Raw genomic sequence first — 22,750 nt, 5'->3', positions numbered from 1 at the left:
CACGTGACTCTTTGTTGACGTTTGCTGCTGCGGTCTGTAAACCTACAGGCTCATCCAGCTGCCGCTGTTGCTGCTGCAATGTCATCGCCTTGCTAGTAGGGAGCAAACTGAAAGGGACCGAGCTGTGCAGCTGTGTTAGCCTCGCTTGTGGTGACCTGGTATCGATCGCGTTTATGAAGTAAAAAAAAAAGAAAAAAAGAAATAAAACCCGCAGTGATGTTTGAGGTTTAAGACAACAATAATAAGGGAGGAAGTGTTTCACCTCGACGGGAGCAAAAGGATCCCATCCGGTCCAGTTCCGAATGCTTGTCCATGAGGTAACTAAATATTTCAATGTACAAAAGTTGAGATTTTTTATTACGCAAAACCGATAAAGTTTATTAGAAATGGTCAAATTACTCTTATAAGAGAATATGTTATCGTTTTGTCGCTCTGTGGCCCGATGTTCATGGACGTACGTACAGCGACACGTCCATGTTTTTCCTGCTTCTCTTTCAAAGATAGCCGAGTTCAACTCTAGTGTACTCGTATATCTTTGAGTATATTTCCATATAATAACAATACTTTCATAAAAGAAACAAACGATAGTAAAAATGTAATGCACTGTATGGGCTATATTTCCCGTTTTGTATCCTAGCTTCATTATCGAACGCCTTAGCGATTGACGAGCAGGACGATTGTCCAATCAGGAGAGACATAACAAAGCTTTGGACCAATCAAACAAAAGGAAAAACCAGGTTACTAGTTTGTGAGGTAAAAGGCCATGACCGCAAAAAAAAAAAAAAAAAAATGATGGGACTGTAGCGCTCCCGGAAAGTTAGTTCTTCTTCTTCCACTTTCGGCTTCTCCCATCAGGGGTCGCCACAGCGAACAAGTCGCATGGTAAATTTGGCAATGTTTTACGCCGGATGCCCTTCCTGACGCAACCTTCTCAAACCGGGCTTGGAACCGGCACAGAGGTAGAGAAGGGAACAGGGAGCAGCCCGGAGTCGAACCCTGGTTTCACGGACGGAAGGCGCCGCAAACCAGCACGAGCTAACTCCCGGAAAGTTAGTTACATAGTCAATACCCAAAAAGTAATGGAAAAATGTCCTGATGAATGGGAGCACTGTGAATGTTAAGACAACCTCGGCTTTGTCAGTGAGATTTTATGTAAAGACCCACTCCGACTAAAATAGTGTTTTTGGTGTTTAACGTCACTGTCGATTTTTTTTAATGATAAAGGACACATTCAAAGAAAATTAAGCTTAAAATTGCATTTCTGAGTATTTCTTTATTCAAATTACTGTGAATCAGGAGCAGGATAAAAAGTCAGTTGGAAAAAGTTTGTAGGTATGACGTAGAAGCTACTACGGCAAGCCATAAGCTCCCTTCACACAGAGAAATATATAGGTTCATGTTCGTCTAGCATCTAGCTCCTAAAATTGCTCGCCTTTTTTGTTTTTGCACTAATGTAATGTTAGGTTGGGGGTGTGAGGGGCTGTAAGCCAGCGGGAATGAATGTAAACAGATGGGTGACGGGAAGGGGGGGGGCGTGCCTTTTCTGCGACAGCACTCACAACTCACAGAGAACATTTTTCTATGTCCTAGAAAATGACAGTTTTAAAAATGTTGTCTAAAAATAGCATAAGCATAATTAAAAGACCTCTGAGAATATTTTCAAAATAGATTAAAGATGATCCGACTTGGTAATTGAAGGCCTGTCTAAGAGGCCTTTTAATGATACTGTATTGCACTAAAACTGACCCAGACTTACTGACAGCCTTGCTTGAACTGTTAAAGTACCGGTAACTGTTAGATGCTTTTTTCCCCTTTTGCCTAAATACATTTATAAACAAATAAAGGTTCTTATTTAAAGCATTTTTTTTGACCTATGGGGATCCTTTCATGCTTTTTTGTTTAGTGGCCTGGAACACAAATAAAGACTCTGAAGTTAAATCGAGGAGTTTTTTTCTTTTTTTCTTTTTTAATTTCACTTCTCCTTTGATTTGTTGTTTTTCAGTTACTGATAAATGGAAACTGCACTGAACACAAGTTTCTGCCCTTTTCTGTCTTCAGCCTCTGTAGAAATCTGCCTGGATTGTCTCTGCTGCACTACAGTAAAGAATGGCTGTTGTAAGACAGTTTGGACTTCTGGTGTGGAAGAATTATCTACAGCAGGTGAGCTGGACAAAGCTGTTTGTCTATATTAGGCGTTTAAAGTGCTCGCAGCTGTTTAATGTTCGAGGCAGTAGTGGATCATAAATACAGCAAACCGACAAATATTTTGATTTAGAAATGTTAGGTGTTGTCTTCCAAAGGGGGAAAAAAAAAATCAATTTTTATGTCACCCGGCTTTTGAGTGATCATCACCACGGAAGTCACATGTTTCTCAGGTCTTGTGTAACATTTCAAGTTTCCTTTAAAGTCCTGCAAAATGGGACATAAATTGGGAGACAGAGTTTGATATTGTTTCCAATCTTCCAGGACACGTTATCATTAAAGTCATCCGTTTACAGAAGATAGACACATTTTTGGCTGCAGTGTTGTAGCTATCTGCACATTTTTGTTTGTCTGTCACGCCAAGGTGCTGCTTGCATGGAGCTGAACATTAATATCAGTCACTGACTTCACAATGTGGCAAATATTGTGCAATAAAAGAGGCTGTCGGCTGCAAAGCATGCCTGCTAGGAGCTTGTTGCCCCTTTAACTCTCTTCCTGGAAAAGGAAATGGCCGTTAAAACTTATATTTCAACTACTGTCAGCAAAGGATCAAAGTTTTTTTTCCTGTTAACATGTTTGACCTTTTTTCCTGACAGCTGTTATCTAAAAATGCAGACACTGTAAACCAACACTAAGGCCTTTTTAAAATAAAATAAAAAGTTTTTATTGAATAAAACAAATGCAACAGTCCGTATTAGAGCAAGGATGGGATTTTAGATTGCATTTATCAATCACGCCACATCTTAACTGTGCCAGAGTCCACTTAACCTTTTAACACCAGAGCGTTAGCTCCAGTGTTGACATTCTGTCGACTACCGTAACTCTTCAACGCGCTCGACAGAATTCCAGCGGAGAAAAGCCGCCTTGTGCTGATGTGCAACACAATCAACGGAAATCAACCGATTCTGATGCAGAGACAAGCAGCTCACAAAGTTTTGTTTAACGGTGCCAAGCCGATATGCAAAGCCACTATGTCTTTGTCAGAATTCACGCTGATTAATGTAGATCACATCTAAGGGCGTGTCATTTAGGTGACGTTGCTAACGTCTGCTAGATACTTTGGGCGATATTAGTCTTTATAGAAGAAAACCACTGACCCTAAAATATATCGTTTTTTTGTGAGGTGAGATGTATTTTGACCTGCTTAGGAAAACCTCAGTGTTTTTCCATTGAAGATGGGGGGGGGGGACCATTAAGGGATCGTCTGTTGGACTTTTCCACTCAAGTTTTGGTTCTGGAAAAGATGGAGAGTCAAAACTATTATTTTTGTGTGGCCAAATAAAGGAATTATTGTCATTCTTATTCACATTTTTAATATTCTTGTACCTTGACAGATTGATTTAAAATAAAAACTTTTATTTGACCTCTTTTGGTATATTTTATATAGATTACTAAAGCTGTCCAAATCAGAACTGCATGTATGGTGTCATATTTTATGCCCTGAAGTATTTCCTTTTGTATTTTGGATCACATAAAATAAGTTCAGCCTTAAAAAAATTTTTTTTTTGGGGGGGGGGTTGAGATGTTAAAGCATTCCTGTAAGGCTTATTTTGAATGTTTATGACCTCCAATATTTTCTTTGCTGTTCTCCAGAAACGTCAGATCTTAGTAACTCTGGTGGAGATACTCCTTCCCCTGCTCTTCTCTGGCATCCTCATAGTTCTGCGTCAGAAGGTGGCTTTTAAGGACTATCCCAACGCCACCATCTACGAGAGCTACTACGTTGATGAGCTGCCTAAACCTTTCCTGCGGAGCTTTCAGCTCGCCTTCGTGCCCAGCAACTCCAGCGTGGTGCGGCGGGTGGCAGAGGATGTTCGTGGAAGCCTGTATCTCTCCTCAGGTGAGCGATGTCCATCATTTTATACATTTTGCAATTTAGACACAGAAGGCGTCACCCCATTTCCCTGTCAGTTAGTAGGAAAAAGGAAGCACATAATCATAATACATGTTGTTGTCTCAGGTTTTTTCTTTTTTTTGCAGATTTTAAATACACTCTCAGCTACGATTACTCCTAAAAATACAGACACATTTAATTTCCTTTAAGGTTAAAAAGCAACACATTGCAGTGGAACGATGAGCAGAGAGCCAGATCAATGGATCTGTGAGTAGTCTTGTGCAGTGTCATCTGAGATCCCAGCTCAGCTGTTGATAAATAATTTAGACTGTGTTCAGCAGAAGAGTCAAAGGATGGTGAGGTATAGTTTTGTCAGGTGCACACAAGATCTTAAAAGTCTGGTTGTTTTAAACTGAGATGCTGTGCCTGGAGGAAGGAACTCTGTCACGCAAGTCCACAGTTAGTGCTCAGTTTTGTCCCATTCATCAACAGATTTTTTTGTATTTTCACTTGCTTAGGCTGTGTAAGAAACAAGGGATTGAATCAGACTCTGCCTGATCCTCTGGATCAAAGCCTGTTTTCAACTGGTCCAGGTAATCAGCAGCAGGAAGTGCAGGCAGAGCCGGAAAACAGGCAAGGGTGGTTGATCTCTAGAACCAGGTTTGGGGAGCCTCTCCCTCCTCAGCCATTTGCAATGTAAATTTCTTACAACGGCATTGCATACCAGCTAGAGGTACATTTCCCTTGGAGCCTGTAGGCTGAGCAGCTGTGTACTTTTCCCTCTTTTATTCAAGTGTTTATTTTATGAAGCTGCCCCAAATCTAACCCCAGAACTGCGGTGTAATTGCCAGAATCATAATACCTCCATGTTTGCTCGATATAGTGGTAAAATATCCCGCTGTGCAAACCAGACAAAGGAAAATATAATAAAGGGTGAAAAGAAAAAAAACTGGGGGCTATTGTAGGAATGTAATACCTTTTTATGTAAGCCATCAAACACACTCCACTGTTTTGTTTCACTTCACCCAGATCAGCATGCTTGTAGCATCACCAACCGTTTGCTCTCTGCCAGCAGGATAATGAGGGGCGAGGTCAGCCATAGGGGGAGCTGTCTATGAGATCAGCCGTTGAAACCGTCTGTGTTTTTGTCGCAGTGCACGGCTTTGAGACGGAGGAGCAGTTTGAGGAGTACGTGAAAAATGACCCTTCATCGGGACAGCTGCTGGCCGCTGTGGTGTTTGACCACCCCTTCACTCATGACGACGACCCTTTACCCTTACAGGTAAAGGCGGTAAAAGCAGGAATGCAGGAAGTAGCTTTGTGGTGCTGTTGTGGAGACACCAAGATGAACCAGTAGTACTGGTTTATGGCAGTTTTTGTTTTTTTTATCATCCTCAAATCCAGTTAGTTTACATATTGTTGTGAAAAGCTTTAACTGTAGGTTGGTTTTAAATTCAGTTCAATTTTATTTATATAGCCCAACATTGCAACATAGCTGTCTCAATGGGCTACACACCAGTAACTGTACGAAAACATAAAATCAGTTATAAAATACAATAGCTGATTGCTAAACTAAACTAAAGCGGGCATCCCTGCCCTTAGACCCTCCTTCTTTTTTAAGAAAAGCTCCTAAAAAGAAACTGATTCTAAGAAAAAAAAAAAGAAGAAACCTCAGGGATGTCCACAGGAAGGAGGGATCCTCTCCCTGGACAGATATGCAATGTGCCAGAACTCTTAGAGAAGAATTAGCTTCTTTAACTCTACAACTACATGTTTAAATAGTCCAGCAGATGCATTTCATCCAGATGGAGTCTGGGTTTTGGTGGCAAAACAGGAAGATTTCTTTTTTTTTTTTTTTAGGTGCAGCAAGAACAATCAGAAAATGAGGATTGGAGATTTGATTATTGGAGCTGTCAGAGAAGATGATGAATTACAGTTTAGTACAAAATAAAAAAGTTCTGAAGTTTCTGTAGGAAGCGGCCTGACAACCCAACATAAGAAAAAAAAAACAATTTCCAGTGATGGAAAATGTTAAAATACAGGCTTGTTAATCCTGCTCTTTTTTTAGCAGAAATTTGAAGTGTTTTTTTTAAAAAAAAGAAAAGAACTATCAAACTGAAGCACCGGACTAATCAAGAGTTGAATGGAATCCTTAATATAGTTCTAGCTGCTGATTAAGGTGCAGATAATCAAAGTAAAGGTTACCATCCTTAAAAAATATGATTGCCTTAAAACAAATCGGTGGAAAAAAAACACGAGTGGTCAACTGTGGGGGAAAAAAGAAACCAAAACATTTCATGATGTTGTGTCTAGAACTGTATTTTTATGGACCCCTATCCTAATCATCTCAATGCAAAAGCTCCATATGAGTATAGATGAAACTCTCAACTCATTCTGTGCTGATTCCGCTCTCTGAATCTCAGGTGAGTTACCACCTGCGCTTCACCTTCACGCCACGAAACGCCCCACCCAAGGAGAAGTCGGAGCTGAACCCCAACAGTGACCTGGACTGGCACACGCTCAGTCTCTTCCCTCTTTTTCAAATGCCAGGCCCTCGAGAGCAGTATGACAAGGAGGGGGGCACTCCAGGTGAATTCTTCATTTGTTTAAAAGAATAATGTAAAGCTTTTTTTTCGCGTTTTTGGAAATAACAATCTCCTTAAATGTTATTTAATGTTTAAAAAAAAAACTCAACCTCAGAGGGAGCAAGAGCCTCTCTTGAGGCTGTGTTTCCATGCCAACCCCACTCCTGCATGTCTTTGGCGTGATGAGGGCGGTGTAGATTTTGGCATGACACTGTGTGTGCTATGACTTTAATATGTCTAAAGGGTTTGCTGTGAAATTCGTTTTGGACCCCCTGTGGCAGATTGATTGACACATGGCATGAAAAACAGAATTAGGCTGCTGCTTCCTCAGCAGGACCAGACTTTGAATCATGTTTTGTATGCATTTGCATGTAATAATATGAAGAAAAGGCACGCTTGAAAAGCTAAAGTCACCATGATGGAGCCAGAAGGCTCCTAATTATGTTCCTTCTGACTTGCACACAGACGATTTAGTCTTTTGACACGCTGAATTGGTAATGTATTAAGTGAATTTGTGCTTTGAGTCATGAGGTCCTGGTTTGAGAACACGGCGTGCTCAATTCTACTGACATGTCTCCCCTCCTTGCAGGTTATTTCCGAGAGGGCTTTCTGGCAGTGCAGCACGCGGTGGACAGAGCCATCATGCACTCTTACAACCGAACAGCTGCCGCAGCTCTGCTCAGACAGACCAGAGTGGTTCTGTCGCGGTTTCCTTATCCAGCTTTTATATATGACGTCTTCATCCTGGCCATCCAGAACCAGCTTCCCCTTCTGCTGGTGCTCAGCTTCACCTACACGGCTCTAAACATCGTGCGAGCTGTGGTTCAGGAGAAAGAGAGGAAGCTGAAGGTGTGCTTGCAGGTGTTTGTGTTTGGGGGTTCAGCTGTCGGGGTGAATACTGATGCCCCCTGCCTTGTGTTGTGTGTTTCAGGAGTACATGAGGATGATGGGTCTCAGTAACTGGCTCCATTGGAGTGCCTGGTTCCTCATGTTCTTCCTGTTCCTCTCTATTTCGGTCTTTTTTGTCACAGTGCTGCTCTGCATCCAGGTGAGTTAGTGATAGCAGCTCTTTGATTAGGGGGAAAAAGTTTTTTAAAATTCTTTACTATATCCCTGCAAAAAGATTTGGCCCAAAAAATAGGAGAAAAAGTAGGAAAATTGTGTCCTTGCAGCAAATACATTTTAGTTAAAAAGAAATCTTAGAATAAGATATCAAAATCTAGAAACAAGGAGTGCCACAGAAGCATAAAAAAATTGATACTTTATTTATTCACAATGGAGAAATTCTTCTACGTATTTGACCCATCACCTGGGTGAGCTGCACACTTGCGGTGCTTGGGAGGAAGTAGCATTAAGGGTCTTGCCCAAGGACCCTCACTGGGTGATGTTAATTTCTCGCCGTTGATATGGTAATTGCCCCCAGTACCATTGTTCATTCCCCTCCGGGAATCGAACCCTGGATCCCTGCGTGGCAGCTTTCTACCTTACCAACCGAGCTACCCAGCCGGAAAAAGGAGAAATTGGCTAACAAAAACTAAACGTTAGATAGAATCACTTAATGTCATAAATCCAAACAAGTATTTTTTGCAGGTATCAAGTGAAAGGTTTGTATTTTTTTTTATTTTTCATGTACCTAATTGTTGATCATTTTATTACATAAATAAAAAACGAGTGTAATAATAGAAAAAGCTAATTTTTGAACAAAATGAGAATATGATCTTAGTATAAGCCTTATTAAATCCTCATAAAATCTAAAACGAACACTTATTCTTAGAACATAACTCTAATTGTATTATTTTCCATGAATGCCAGTCTAACTTGATAACATTTATTGAACTTTAAATAGCATTCTTCATATTGAACCAAAAATTCCAGTGTGATTTGAGGTTTCAAGTTTTTCCATTTTCAAGAGTATGGAGCAAAAAGGATTTGGACTCATTTTAACAATATTTTCTTTATTTCCAGATCCTAGCACTCAATGAGACAAAAGATTCTCAACTGCTTGGAAAGGTCTAGAGCAAAGAAAAGTTGCAAAAATTCAAAACCTGTTAAAATATCCTAAATGTAAAAAAAAAGGGTTTAAATCTTTGCAAGAATCTAAAACATTCACCAATAGTTATTTGAGAATTATTGTTTCTGTAACTTTGCATGAATTTGATCCATCTCTAGTTTATTAATAATATCAGTTGAATCAATGAATTATTTTCTGCAGGACTTTTTGGGATTTCCAATCACTTATTTACTGTATTTGTCATTTTAGGTGAGTCCTAATGGGGCCGTGTTGACCTATAGTGATCCCACGCTGGTCTTTTTCTTCTTGCTGCTTTTCACTGTGGCCACCATCAGCTTCAGCTTCATGATCAGTGCCTTCTTCTCTCGAGGTGAGTGTCTCGTTCTGTATTCATATGCTGGGATCTTTTGCCTTCATCAGTCTCCACTTCACAAAAATCTAGAAAAGCTGGAGTCCCTGTAATCCTACAGCATTATTTGCTCCGCCTTCTTGAGTAACCGCAGAAAAGAAGCTGCAAGAAGTGTCACAACTATGTCAACTGTGTGACGGGTTTTGGACCTGATAAGCTTATGTTCGATGACGAGGGATAACTTTTGCGCCCGCTGAAAGGTGTTGATGTGAAACCCAAGCACACGGTTCAACCCTCTCAACCCCAGCGAGAGAGAAAGCTTTTAAATCAGCGCTTTCTCACGTTCCTCTTCTCCCTCCCTGTTTGCTCTTTCACTCATTCAAAGCCCCTCTTTCAAACCGGCATCTATGCCCTTTTCAGCTTTTCCCAGCAAAGCGCCTCTCATTGCAAATAACTCCTCAGGCCACTTTTTAGCAGCTGGCTGCAAGTAAATGCATCACATTACTTCTCAAAAACGTTCAGTAGAAAGTAATTATTTTTGCAATAAATCCAAAAAATAAAATAAAAATAGTGGTAAGAAATAGACAAATCTCAGTTGTGATCCAACTGTTTGCTATATATTTCTCATTTTAAAATGATAGTTTGGGAAGCTGAGTGACCTCCTTGACCATGTCTGAACAAAGACGGTCTATTTTTTTCTCTGTTTTCTGTTGGCAGCTGTCTGGATACTTTTCACCCGCTCAGTAACATGCTTTTAAGGAACAGATAATTGCATCTGATCAATGCAGGCTGAAAATGTCACGTTGACTCTGGCGAGAGGGCTTTGGAGTGTTCTTCTGCTTCGTAGAAACCGTAACAGAAATAACCCCTTCCATCCTCTTTAGTCCCATTGCTCGGCTTTATTTTCCCTTTGTTTCTAATGTCTTTGAAAGAAATAGCGTGGCGGTAATAATGGACACGTTTCAAGTGTTTTATCATCATTTACTCAATCTGCAAATGTTTTTTGTCTCGTTAGAATGTCGTTGACACTTTCTTTCTCTGTCACTGTTGTAGCAAATGTGGCGGCGGCTGCAGGTGGCTTCATCTACTTCCTCAGCTACCTGCCTTATTTGTTCCTGTGGCCACGCTACGATCTCCTCAGCCATGGGCAGAAGGTGTCTGCTTGCCTTATCTCGAACGTGGCCATGGCCATGGGAGCGCAGCTCATCGGAATGTTCGAAGGCAAAGGTGAGACTTCGATTAGTCTTACACTTTTAGAAAAATGTTGATGTTCATTTTCTTCCTTGCTTGTTTTTTCCTCTCCAGGGACGGGGATCCAGTGGTCGAACTTGTTTGATTCTGTAACGGTGGACGATGACTTCTCCCTGGCTCAGGTTCTGTGCCTGCTCCTGTTCGACTCTGTTCTTTATGGGCTGGTGGCCTGGTACGTGGAGGCCGTTTTTCCTGGGGAGTACGGAGTGCCTCTGCCTTCCTATTTCTTCTTACTGGTAGGTTTTGAAATGAATCCTTCGCTTTTGCATTTAACCATCCTTTGATTTGTAGAATAGATGCACCTTGTAATGATACGGTTAACCTTTAGCCGTTTTGTATATTTTTTGTGCAATTTTGCATGCTTTTTTCCCCCCTTTTTAAACAGCGCATTGTGTTCTGCGTCCTGATTGGCTGTAGACCACTGTCATTCAATCTCCTCCATGCTGTGTCTTCTGTACAGAATGCGTTTAGAAATCTTTAATCGCTATTTGTTTTCATTCTATAATACTGGACCTATTTAGGTTCGAACTTTGAGAGTTTAAACGAGAGAGAAAAGTGTGGAAATGTTCATGTCCGTCTGAGAAGAGTATAAAGCGTGTAGTGAGGGGTTTTATAGCCTTAAAACATCTGTAATAATTGTGAAAAACAAAGATGACAACTTTGTGTGGATTTTACCAGATTATTTTTAGAACGTAACTCGAGCGATAAACGGGGAAACACTGTAATAAATGTCTAATTGCATTTGAAAACTGAAAGTGAACCAAAAGAGGAAGCCACCTGGAAGTCATTTTTTTTTACAAATGAGTTCGTTTTTATGTTATGTTTTAACAGTGTTTCTCAAACAAATTCAAACAAATTCCTGCACAGGAACCAAAGAAACCCATTCAGCTGCAAATAGAGGATGAACCCGATAATGTCTCCTCAAAGATATCGACGATGCAGCTGTGCTCGATAAAAAGCTTCTGTAATACAGCCACAATGGAGGGATCGGAGAACTCGGCCGGCCTATCAGTCAGAGGAAGTCTTCAGGTTCAGCCAGTTGAAATAACAGGAACAGTCAGAGTCCGTCCAGCCAACACAAATACGGTTTATCTGCGCAGCAAATACAGAGCATCACGAAATGACATTCCTTTATTCACACACGCAAAAATAAACTCTGTTATTTCCCAGCATGCAGGAATGGGGTCTTTGCCAGCAGGGTGTGGATGTAAATGTTGACATACTTCTCTCTGTATCCATTGTGTCAGTGGATGCTGTGGCTTTAGCACAAAACTTTTGCATGTAGTTCAGCAGCTTTAAAACCTTTATTGTTTCTCATTTAAACTCAAACTGAATGTTATGGAAGATTTTTCTTTGTTTGTGAAGCTGTGTTTAATGGTGTTTCTTCAATCGTAGCCTTCATACTGGTGCAGCAGCCCTCGCATGGCTTTGGTGAATGAAAAGGAGGAGGAGGAGGATGCAGAGAAGGCTCTGAAAGGGGAGTTTATAGAGGAGGAGCCAGCAGGACTGGTCTCTGGGGTGAAGATTAAACACCTCTCGAAGGTAGACGGCTCAAACTTTTACCCCCGACCCATCAGTGGTGCCACAAAGCTCACCATTCAGCTGCTTTTCTTTTCGACAGGAGTTCAAGTTGGGCAACAAAACCCGGAGGGCTGTCAGAGACCTGACTTTGAACATGTTTGAGGGGCAGATTACGGTGCTGTTGGGACACAATGGTGCTGGAAAGACCACAACACTGTCCATGCTCACAGGTTAGCAGTTTCAACACATAGTGGACACATGGCGCTCCTGAATGAGCTCTGACCCGCTTGACTTCCTGTTTTAGGTCTTTACCCCCCCTCCAGCGGCAGGGCCTACATCAACGGCTACGACATCTGTCAGGACATGGCTCTGATCCGACGCAGTCTGGGCCTTTGTCCACAGCACGACGTTTTATTTGATAACCTCACAGTGCGAGAACACCTGCTCTTTTATGCACAGGTAGAGGTTATGTCCTTTGATGAAAATCATGTTTTTTTTAACATGTTGATAAATGACATATATAAGGATAATTAAACTGAAAATTGCATTTCTGAGTATGCCTTTACTTCAATAGCTGGGATTTAGGAGCAGACAAAAATATGGCTTTTGAAAAGTGACGTATAAAATACAGAAGGCGGGAAACAAGCTCCCTGCTCCGCTCCATTCCAGTAAATCCACTTTTAGACGACTAGATCCATGTACGTCTTTGTTTTCCTCGTCCGAGCTAGCATCTGGATCAAAACTGTGTGGCTGGTTAGCTCCAATATTTCTTGCCATATTTGATGCCGCGGTAATGTTAGGTTGGGGGTGTGAGGGGCTGTAATATAATGGGAGAGTGCGTAAACACATGGGTAACGGGAAGGGGGGGGGGTGTTGATCCACTGCAAAAGTTCTACCCACAACTCAGGGGTACATTTCTGGTTAACTATTACATCTCAGCAAAATCAATGTCCTAAAAATGACTTTTCTGGCCAAAAACGACATAATCATAATGAAAAGACAGCTGGGAACGCTTTAACAATGATTCAAAAGATGGTCAGAGTGGGACTTTGTTATATTCAGATCCAGAATTAATGTAAATTTACAGTTTTTTTTTTTTTTTAATATTTGAACAAACACGGGTGGAAATACAAAAAAAAAAAGAGGAATCAAACAAAAAAAATGTCTACACAGACATTTTCCAAGGATTTTAGAATTTATGCACTTTCATTTCACTTTAATTTGAATGTTTGGTTTTATGTTTCGTCGATGTTAATGTGTTTTTGTGCTTTCTGCCCAGCTTAAAGGCTACTCCAAGGACAAAATTCCAGACGAAGTGGATCGGATCATTCGTATCCTGAACCTAGAGGACAAGAGACGAGCTCGCTCCAAAACCCTTTCTGGTGGCATGAAGAGAAAGCTTTCTATAGGCATTGCTCTCATTGGAGACTCTAAAGTGAGGAACTTTTGATTGACTTTCCTTCTTTGTCAAGTTTTTTCTTCCTCCTCAATGACATTTAATCTCTCCACACCTCCAGGTTGTCATGTTGGATGAGCCTACTTCGGGTATGGATCCGTCTGCACGACGGGCCACGTGGGACCTCCTGCAGGGGGAGAAACGGGGCCGCACCATTTTACTCACCACCCATTTCATGGATGAGGCCGATCTGCTGGGAGATCGGATTGCCATCATGGCAGGAGGGGAGCTGCAGTGCTGCGGCTCGCCACTCTTCCTGAAGAACAAATATGGTAGGTGGAGTTCCCTGTAGCAGCTCCAGGGCCTCACTGCAAATTTATTTTGATGTTATGCACAGATACAACTACAACTTTAGAGCTAAAAAATGCCACATTCTATTTTGTAACATACTACCAGACACACAAAAATACCTTTTTTTGGCGGAGTTTTCTCAAATGAAACAATGTTTCCTGTTCCAGTGATGCAGAAATGCATTTCCTCTGTTCACCAGGTGCTGGCTATCACATGGTGATAGTGAAAGACGCTTTTTGTAACGTGTCGGAGATCACCCGCCTGGTTCACATGTATGTTCCAAATGCTACGCTTGAGAGCAGCGCCGGAGCAGAGCTCTCCTACATCCTGCCTAAAGAAAGCACCAGCAGGTGAGCAGGTCCAAGCAGTCAGCGTAAAATTCTTTCATTATGGGGTTTGTAAAGATTTGGTTGTTAAAGGCAAGAAAGCCCAGCCACTCCTTCAAATCAATTGTTTGGATGTTGTATTGATTCATGTTCCGATGGAAATTTATACTTACATATTGCTCCAGAGCTATTAGTTCTTCTCGTTTTATCATGATTTTATTCAATTTAAGGTTTAATTGTATGAAATGTTTCTTCTTAGGTTTGAACTACTGTTTGCTGAGCTGGAGATGAACAGAGACGAGCTGGGGATTGCCAGCTATGGAGCCTCAGTGACAACTATGGAGGAAGTGTTTCTGAGGTAGGAGCCACCTGGCTTTATGTCTCTGGTTTTCTATGCCTTCACATTTTGGATTGTTTTTGCATAATGCTATGTTCACACCGGGTATGTGTCACACGTTCAACGTGGATTCTTCATTCCATCTGGGAACGAGCTGCAATTATTTCTCTTTTTCCTCCATGATCAATTTACAAACGGTTGGCACTTCTATGAAGTAAAAAGGATGTGATCCAGACATCATGACCAAAGCTGAGTTCCTGATTGGGACTTTTGTAACTGTCATTGCTCGTTCGGTGGCCATGTGTTTTGTACGCAGAGCCCAAAACAGACTTAAAAACATGCATAGCGATGGGTGAACACGAGAGTTTAGAACGCAAAAGCCCAAAAAGCGCATTTATATGCGTTTACGTAGACTTTTCTTTGAAAGCCGAGGCTGGTGTGAACATATCTTTACAGATTCCAAGAAAAAGCAATTAACATTAGAGATAGGTTTTTAATAAGGGATGTGTATTTTTCCCTCTCACATGATTTGATGTATTATTTATATATATTATTGTATATTTATATATATTTTATATATTATTAACATAGCAATAACAAACCCATTTTAGATATAAAGTAAAGCATTGATTAGAAAAGAAATAAAAAATGAAGGAAGATGTCAGAAGATGATGCCATTTTCTTAATCGATTACTTACGTTTTGCAGTGATGCATATAGCACACACGTCCCATTAGATTTATTAAATATAATGAGCATCAATCAAAGTCAAGTAGAGTTTGATTTGTTGCTTGGAAGGGATCAGGAAGAGGATACTCAGTTCTCGATATGATCTGCATGCTTTACATCTCTAGTCTTAGGCCTTCATCTCCATAAAACTAAAGTCCCTTTGTATATTTTAATTGGACTTTCGGCACATTTTCTTTTCTTTACTCTTTGCTGAAACATGACAGCTACAGCTGCTTGCTACCCGTGGTTAAAATACTTTCTACGTCCTCGCCGGCTTTGTTTTTTTCTTTTCTTTTTTTTCTTTTGTATCCGTAGCAACGATGACAGTTTTCCCCGGCAGAAGGCGGCGTGCCCCCTTTAACTTGCACTTGTGCTTAACACTATAATTGGTGGTACAAAGGCCTCGCTATGTGCACATCCTGCTGAGAGCGACAGTCTGTTGTTTTTCTTTATCATAATGCATCAAACGGGATTCTGAGACAAACTGACACTAAATGGAATTTTACCTCCTCATTTTTTTTTTTGGTTAAAGTAAATTAGTTACCTTTAAATACCTGTGTTTGATTATCTGAAATCTTTAGCAGTGTATTTATGCTATTTTTGTCTTTCTTTGCAAACATTTTCTGTTTTTCACCGTTCCACTCCTCAAAAGTGCAAAAAGGATTCTCTAATGGAGGAGACGCAGGCAGCTCGACTGAAAGCTTACAAAAGGCACTCTTTTAGTGGAAAGAGTGTAAAATGGCTCGATTTGTCCTGCTGTGCTGCTGCCTTTCACTCACTTATTGGTGAATAATAGAGTCCAGAAATAGTTTTTTTTGCAGACAGTCCTGGTTATTTTCACCGCTGCAGTCTGTTGAAAGAAATTTGTTTTTCAAAAGAACCTGCAAGTAACACCCATTAAATGAGCTTACATTTTTAGACTTTGTGCTCAGGTTTTATGGATTTTGGATGAAGCTTATACTTTATCTTTTTTGTCCCTCATCTGTGGTTTGATTTTGCGTTTTCAGAGTAGGAAAGCTGGTGGACTCTAGTTTGGACATCCAGGCCATCCAGCTGCCGGCTCTACAGTACCAACATGAGAGACGCTCCCATGACTGGAACATGGAGGACACGAGCAGCATCAGCGGCCTCACAGACGTCACTGACTTCACAGACAGCGGCACGCTCATCTCAGAAGACTGCTCCAGCATCAAGCTGAACACCGGAGTAGGTTTTTGTCCAGCAAACCTGCGGCATGTTTGGGTTTCCTCTTCCTGTGCTCACATTTTCCCTTTTCTTTAGGTCCGACTGCACCTGCAGCAGTTCTATGCCATGTTCCTGAAGAGGGCGCTGTACAGCTGGAGAAACTGGAAGGTGATGGTAGCCCAGTTCCTGGTCCCTCTGATCTTCACCGTCATGGCCTTAGTGGTGGCACGCACCTTTCCCAATCACCAGAATGCTCCTTCATTGAATTTGAAGCTCAGTCGATACGGCCCCACCAGGGTTCCTGTTGCCCTGCAGGGTGGGGCAGGTCCCCTCGCCCATGCTTTGGCAAATACCTACATTTCCCAGCTATCTACCCAGATAGGTGAACTGGTCAACATCACAGGTGAGCAAAATAAGAAAAACAAACATTTAATAAACAAAAATACTTTGTAAGATCCCAGAAAAAGTGCAATGGTTTCAAAACAAATTTGAATTCTTTCCCCTCCAGACTTCACTGATTACGTCCTGACCCACGCAGAGGAGGAGGGCGGCAGCTTCAATGAGCGCTGCGTGGTGGGTGCTGCTTTCCGGGGCATTGGCCGGCAGTTTGCTGAAGCAACGGCGTACTTCAACAATCAGGGCTACCACACCCCCGCCACAGCCCTCATGATGGTGGACAACGCCTTGTTCAAACTTCTAGCCGGGCCGAACGCTTCCATACAAACCAGCAACTACCCCATGCCTCGCAATCTGTCCGAGACCGCACGGAGCCAACTCACAGAGTGAGTAGAGACGGCTTTTTCCAGCGCTTTTTTTTTCTTTTTGGACCTTTTCCTCTCCTCTTCATCGTCTTCCCGCTTCCTTCCCATTGCAGGGGAAAGACGGGCTTTGCCATAGCCATCAACCTAATGTACGGCATGGCGTCCCTGTCCAGCACGTTTGCCCTGCTGCTTGTCACCGAGTCATCTCTCAAGTCTAAACATGTGCAGCAGGTCAGCGGCGTCTACCTGTCCAATTTCTGGTTTTCCGCCCTGCTGTGGGACCTGGTCAACTTCTTGCTGCCTTGCCTTCTCATGCTGGTGGGTAGAAGCTCTTTCCTCAGGATCCTCAGGATGATTACTGAGAGGATAATGGGTTTTTTCTCTCGCTTCAGGTGGTGTTCCAGGGATTCGGAGTGGAAGCTTTTGTGGACGGCAACCACCTCATAGACGTTCTGTTGTTGCTGCTTCTGTACGGCTGGGCTGTGGTGCCTCTGATGTACCTGCTCAGCTTCCTCTTCTCCACTGCTGCCACAGCCTACACGCGCCTGACCATCTTTAACATGATCTCTGGCACTGCCACCTTTTTGGCCGTAACCATCATGACGATCCCAGGTTAGATACTGTTTTTAAAAAGTATTGTAACTCTGGTGAGGAGTATTCCGTTTTCTGGATCTTAAACACATTTAAATTCGTGACTGATGCTCCGGCACGGCTGACCAAATCCAGAATGCTGCTCTTGTGTGGGAACAACCGATCTTTGTGTGAGGGCGTGTGTGAAATTTTAAAAAAGTGTGATTTTTATCTGTGGAAGAAGTGATGCCTGCATCTGTACATAAGCTCCTGGTTGCCATGGAAAAACAACTGAAGGAGGTTATAAAAATAGTCAAGATACGTCTCTATCCTTTTTGTTGACTGCTTCTTTTTTAATTTCCCTCCCCTCAGAGTTGAATCTTCAGCATTTGTCTCACTTGCTGGATAAGGTGTTCCTGATTTTTCCAAACTACTGCCTGGGCATGTCCTTCTGCCAGTTCTATCAGAACTATCAGTTTATCACATTTTGCACATCCAGTTCTCTGAGTCAAATCATCTGCAAGTACATGAGTAAGTACAGTAACTCCAAAGTACGATAGATTTGAACAGAGAAAGGCTTTGCGCCTTATCTCTTTCATTATGTGATGGTGTCTCAGATTTGCTCATATTTTACGCTGTAAACCACTAATTTTGTTGGTCTCTAGACATCACATACCAGGAAAACTACTTCTCGATGTCAGAGCCTGGCGTCGGGCGCTTTCTTGTGGCCTTGTCGGTGCAGGGGGTTGTCTTCAACATGCTCCTCTTTGTCATCGAGCTTCAGTGCGTGCGCACCATCTGCCGTCTCCTCAAATCTCTGGGTAGACGACGCAAACAGGTAAACTGGGCTAAAAAAAAGTGGAGATTATTCCTCTTTAGCATTTCATTTCTAATTAAGTTTTTTGTTTGTGTGTCAGTTGCCTTTAATAGAGGACGCAGCCCTCGTTCCAGAGGACAGAGATGTGGCTGAAGAGAGGAAGAGAGTTCTGGAGTGTCAGCCCATGATGGAGTCGATGGTTGGAAGCCCCCTCATTCTGCAGGAGTTGAGCAAGGTACTGCTGCACCACTGGGTTGCAGAACCTTTATTTGCAAAAAATGTAAGTAGAAAGTATTCCTTTTACATTTCCTGTTTTTCTTTTTTTGTGTTAGGTCTATAGCAGCGGGGAGAGCCTTCTGGCTGTGGACAGGTTGTCTCTCGCCGTCGCGAAAGGAGAATGCTTTGGGCTTTTGGGCTTCAACGGAGCCGGGAAGACCACAACTTTTAAGATGCTGACGGGAGATGAGAGCGTCACATCTGGTGATGCCTACATTGATGGTTACAGCATCTTGAGGGACATTAAGAAGGTAATGTAGAAAAAAAAATGTACTCCAGTCTTACTCAATCTTTGGAGTTCAAGACTAAAAATGTCTCTGGATGTTGCAGGTCCAGCAGCGAATAGGTTACTGTCCTCAGTTTGATGCTGTTCTGGACCACATGACAGGAAGAGAGACTCTGTGTATGTATGCCAGGCTCAGAGGAATTCCAGAGAAGTACGTTTCTGGCTGCGTGGAGAACGTCCTAAGGTCGCTGCTTCTGGAGCCTCATGCTGATAAACTTGTCCGCAGCTACAGGTGGGGCAACCTTTGTGTTACAAGTAACACTATAGCTCAGATTTTACTTTTTTGGGCGAGTAATCATTGGAGAATGATGTGCTTGCAGTGGAGGCAACAAGAGGAAACTGAGTGCAGGCATGGCTCTGATCGGGGGGCCTCCAGTCATTTTCTTGGATGAACCTTCAACAGGGATGGACCCAGTAGCTAGGAGGCTTTTGTGGGACGCCATCACTCACATTAGGGAGTCTGGGAAGGCCATAGTCATCACTTCTCACAGGTTAAATAAAAAAAAAATATATATATATATATATATTTGTGAAAAAATCTTGAGTTTATCCTGAAAACTTGACTGTGGTCTCTCACCAGTATGGAGGAGTGTGAAGCTCTGTGCACCAGACTGGCAGTGATGGTCAATGGCCAGTTCAAGTGCCTGGGAAGCCCCCAACACCTGAAGAGCAAGTTTGGCAGCGGCTACACTCTGCTGGCTAAAGTACATGTGGAAGCAGAATTGGAAGAAAGCGACCTGCGTGTGTTTAAAGATTTCATTGAAAGCACTTTCCCAGGTTAGAGTTAAAATAAATCATCCAATTCCAAGTTGATGGAATGATTTTAAATGACCAACATCTCACATATAGACTTTTATCCTAAAGCCATTTTAAAAGTTCATTTGATTTAAAAAAATGCACCATTTTCACTGTTGATTTTTCTCGTGCAACAGGAAGTCAACTTAAAGATGAGCACCAGGGAATGGTGCATTACCACTTGACCGACAAAGCACTGACATGGGCACAGGTATGGCAATAAATGTAAAGATTTGACTGTTCTTACTGTTTGCTTTCGTGCAAAATGGAAAAATCTACTTTGCACTTATGTTGTTAGAGCTCCCCTAGTGGACTAAACAGTTTCTCTCTTCGTGGACTTTGTTCTTGTCAGAATAAACAGCTTTAATAAGCATTTAGCATCCAAAAATCTTGCAATATGTAGTTTATAAAAGTAAAAACGAAATGGATCAATCCTTGAATTAAAATATGTATATCTTATCTGCGACTTTTGAATCAAAAGCCCTCAAATTCAACATTTTTTTTCAATACTTTTTAATCGTTATCTGAAAAGTTTTAAGTGTTACCTTTTATCATAATGATAATTAAAGGTAAGTCTCCCTTTTTCTCATTTGTTTGTAATTTCTTCCTTTGCTCAGGTGTTTGGCACTTTAGAAGCAGCCAAAGAGAAATACCAAATCGAGGACTACTGTGTGAGCCAGATCTCGCTGGAGCAAGTGTTTCTCAGCTTTGCCCAGTTCCAGCATTGCACTCAGGCTGGGAGGAAGTAGGTAGATGGAGGATTCCCCTTCTCTTTTCCCTTTTCACCAGCCCTGTAGGTAAAAGCTCACCAAAAGGACTCTTTTTGGTGTGAACGGAGGCTGGAGGAGCCGTTTTTTGTTTTTTTTACCCTGAACACACTCAAACATCTTGAATATGTTTTACCGCATCTTCCTTGTGCATTTTTATTTGATGTTGTCATTTTGTAAATGCAGTTTTTGTTATGATCATCGCCTGTGAGGTGTTGATTACACCAAGTAATGAAGTTCAAGATTAGGATGTCACTATACCACTACACTGAACTCTGACAAACAGGGTCATTTTTAGTGTGTGTGCATGATATATGTATTTGTTTTGATTATTTATGACTTTTCATCAATTTCTTCACTTTTTAAGAATTTTTATTTTGCTTTCGTGATGCATCGGAGAAATAGGAGCGACTCAATATGATATTTGTGAAATTGTTAAACACCTTTGAGCCTTATCTAACATTTTTTTTAATGCTTTTCTTTAAGGACTGGTTATCCTTAAGCCTTTTAATGTTTCCACATGTAAATAATGACACTTTCATGGTACTAAAACCTTTTCCTTAATGTAATACCGTTATTTTATTTTATTTTTTAAATACAGATTGTTGATGAATGCATGCTTTAACAAGCTGATAAAGAGCATGATAATGGGGGAGGGAGGGGCTGCAAAAAAACACCGTCCTTACTGAGAGTTCATTCTTTGAGAAAATTAAGTCCATTCCAAGTAGTTAGTGCTTCTCGTGTTTCTGTTTTCATGAGTTCAAGAAGTTTTTCAAAAAGCTGCTGCTAAACAGGTTTTTAACAACGTGGATGTCAGATGAAATGATTTTTTTCGTTTTTGTTTTAGAAGTTTTTCTCCTTTTTGCTGGAAATTTTTCAAACTTTATTTTGTTTTTACTAGAGACCCTAACAAATCCAAGACACTGAAAATGATCAAATCTCACAGCATCTTTGGCTTTAGTTGCTTCCTTAGAGTGTTTAACACAGCCTGTTTTCATTCCAAAATAGCCTTATTTACATTCATCCATGCCTCATACATAAAAAGAGCTTGTAAAAAATGGTGTGTTTTGTGTGAAAAAAGTTCTATGTACTGACAATTATTGGAGAATTATTACTTCACTTGCTGATTGTAGGTACGTCTCTTCAAACCTGCTTTTCAGAAGAATTCTTGTTGCAATCTGGGAGCAATCACTTAGTTTTGTGTGTAAATAGCATTCCATCTCTGAAGAGTTCAAAAAAACAGATGAATGTATTCTGTCATAATGCAAAAAAAGCCAAATTTTATTACTGCTTTTTATGATTTTACAGTGCTTCCTTCAGGCCACCAGATGAGAACATAATCCTCTCACTGCAGAGATGATGTTTGTCCTCACAAGATTGAAGCTCTTACTTTGTACTTTTTATGATATTGGTTTATATATTTGCACAGCCTACAGCTCATATACATAAGACTTGAAAGAAGTGCAAAGCATAAAAAGAAAATGTAAAGATTTGCACTGCTGATGAGTGTCGATTACAACTCACTGACATGTGGTTTTTGTTATATTTAAAAAGGGAATTTTAAAGACTGTAATCACATACTGTACCATGGAGCTGACCCTGTCAAATCTGTCTGTACTGCTGTTCTTTTTAAATTAAATCAAAGCAAAAATGACAAATAAAAAAAAAGTTTGAAGTTGTTTTTTGGGACATTTTGATCATTTACAGTACAGACCAAAAGTTTGGACACCTTCTCATTCAAGTGAATGGGAAGGTGTGTCCACACTTTTGGTCTGTACTGTATGTTTGGGTCTTTTTGCAAATCTGTAGCCGACCACAAACAAACATTTAATTTTCCTTTCAACTTTTGATATGGATTCCTAGCTAAAGGAATTTACTATCATTTAAATATGATGCATTAAATAATTTCACTCAAAATCCTCTTGAAATAAAACTATTTTTTAAAGACAAATCTGTAAAGCTTTGCTTTTCACGCCGACCCAAATGACTTTTCCCTCTTGACATAATGCTCAATCACACTAAGAGAGAATTAAAGAAGAACAAATGCAAGGTGTTTACTAGTTTAAAAAAAAGTAATAATTGTAATGTAATATAGATATCCAAAGTTAAAGCCACACAATCTTGTGAGCTGTAATTGGGTAAAAGGAAGTACTTTAATACACCAGTCAAACGGGTTCTGTCCCCTAATAATGGGAATTGTTGTCTCGGTCTGTAAAAAGAAAACAATTGGAGTTTGAGCTTGAATTTTGTGGTAAAACTTTATAGGTAGCTTACATTTTAATGTAAAAACATGTCAATTTTCTTTTGTTTACAAAAAATAACCTTTACTATTATCCAATGTTTCTCTTATTTGAAATAAAGTACATGCTTTTCTTGTTTTGTACTTTTGTTTTGATCAAACC

The 22,750-nt window shown here is 40.9% G+C and overlaps 1 protein-coding gene across 1 annotated transcript; it reads left to right on the top strand.

Annotated features, from left to right (window-relative positions):
• The first annotated feature begins 5 nt into the window (after nt 1-5).
• Nucleotides 6-22,027, top strand: abca3 (ATP binding cassette subfamily A member 3). Its single transcript, XM_023957545.1, has 31 exons — nt 6-317; nt 2,059-2,160; nt 3,796-4,042; nt 5,191-5,318; nt 6,460-6,625; nt 7,211-7,470; nt 7,553-7,669; nt 8,882-9,002; nt 10,035-10,208; nt 10,287-10,468; nt 11,628-11,774; nt 11,854-11,983; nt 12,058-12,212; nt 13,033-13,188; nt 13,271-13,481; nt 13,700-13,850; nt 14,086-14,184; nt 15,899-16,097; nt 16,173-16,479; nt 16,585-16,858; nt 16,951-17,155; nt 17,230-17,449; nt 17,780-17,938; nt 18,073-18,245; nt 18,325-18,459; nt 18,557-18,751; nt 18,831-19,018; nt 19,107-19,277; nt 19,367-19,563; nt 19,719-19,792; nt 20,199-22,027. Exons 2-31 carry the CDS (start codon nt 2,107-2,109, stop codon nt 20,328-20,330), a joined length of 5,127 nt encoding a protein of 1,708 aa, XP_023813313.1. The 5' UTR covers nt 6-317; nt 2,059-2,106; the 3' UTR covers nt 20,331-22,027.
• Nucleotides 22,028-22,750: the final 723 nt, after the last annotated feature.

Source organism: Oryzias latipes, chromosome 8 (assembly GCF_002234675.1).
Source record: "Oryzias latipes chromosome 8, ASM223467v1".
NCBI lineage: Eukaryota > Metazoa > Chordata > Actinopteri > Beloniformes > Adrianichthyidae > Oryzias > Oryzias latipes.
The sequence above is the reverse complement of the archived record's forward strand: the minus strand, read 5'-3'. Positions and strand labels throughout refer to the sequence as shown.

Bases quoted from the DNA above. Each gene is read 5' to 3' on its own strand.
- abca3 (XM_023957545.1), top strand. From the start codon at position 2,107: ATGGCTGTTGTAAGACAGTTTGGACTTCTGGTGTGGAAGAATTATCTA. The intron at 2,161-3,795 runs GTGAGCTGGACA...GCTGTTCTCCAG, and splicing joins GGAAGAATTATCTACAGCAG to AAACGTCAGATCTTAGTAAC. The intron at 7,471-7,552 runs GTGTGCTTGCAG...TGTGTGTTTCAG, and splicing joins AGAAAGAGAGGAAGCTGAAG to GAGTACATGAGGATGATGGG.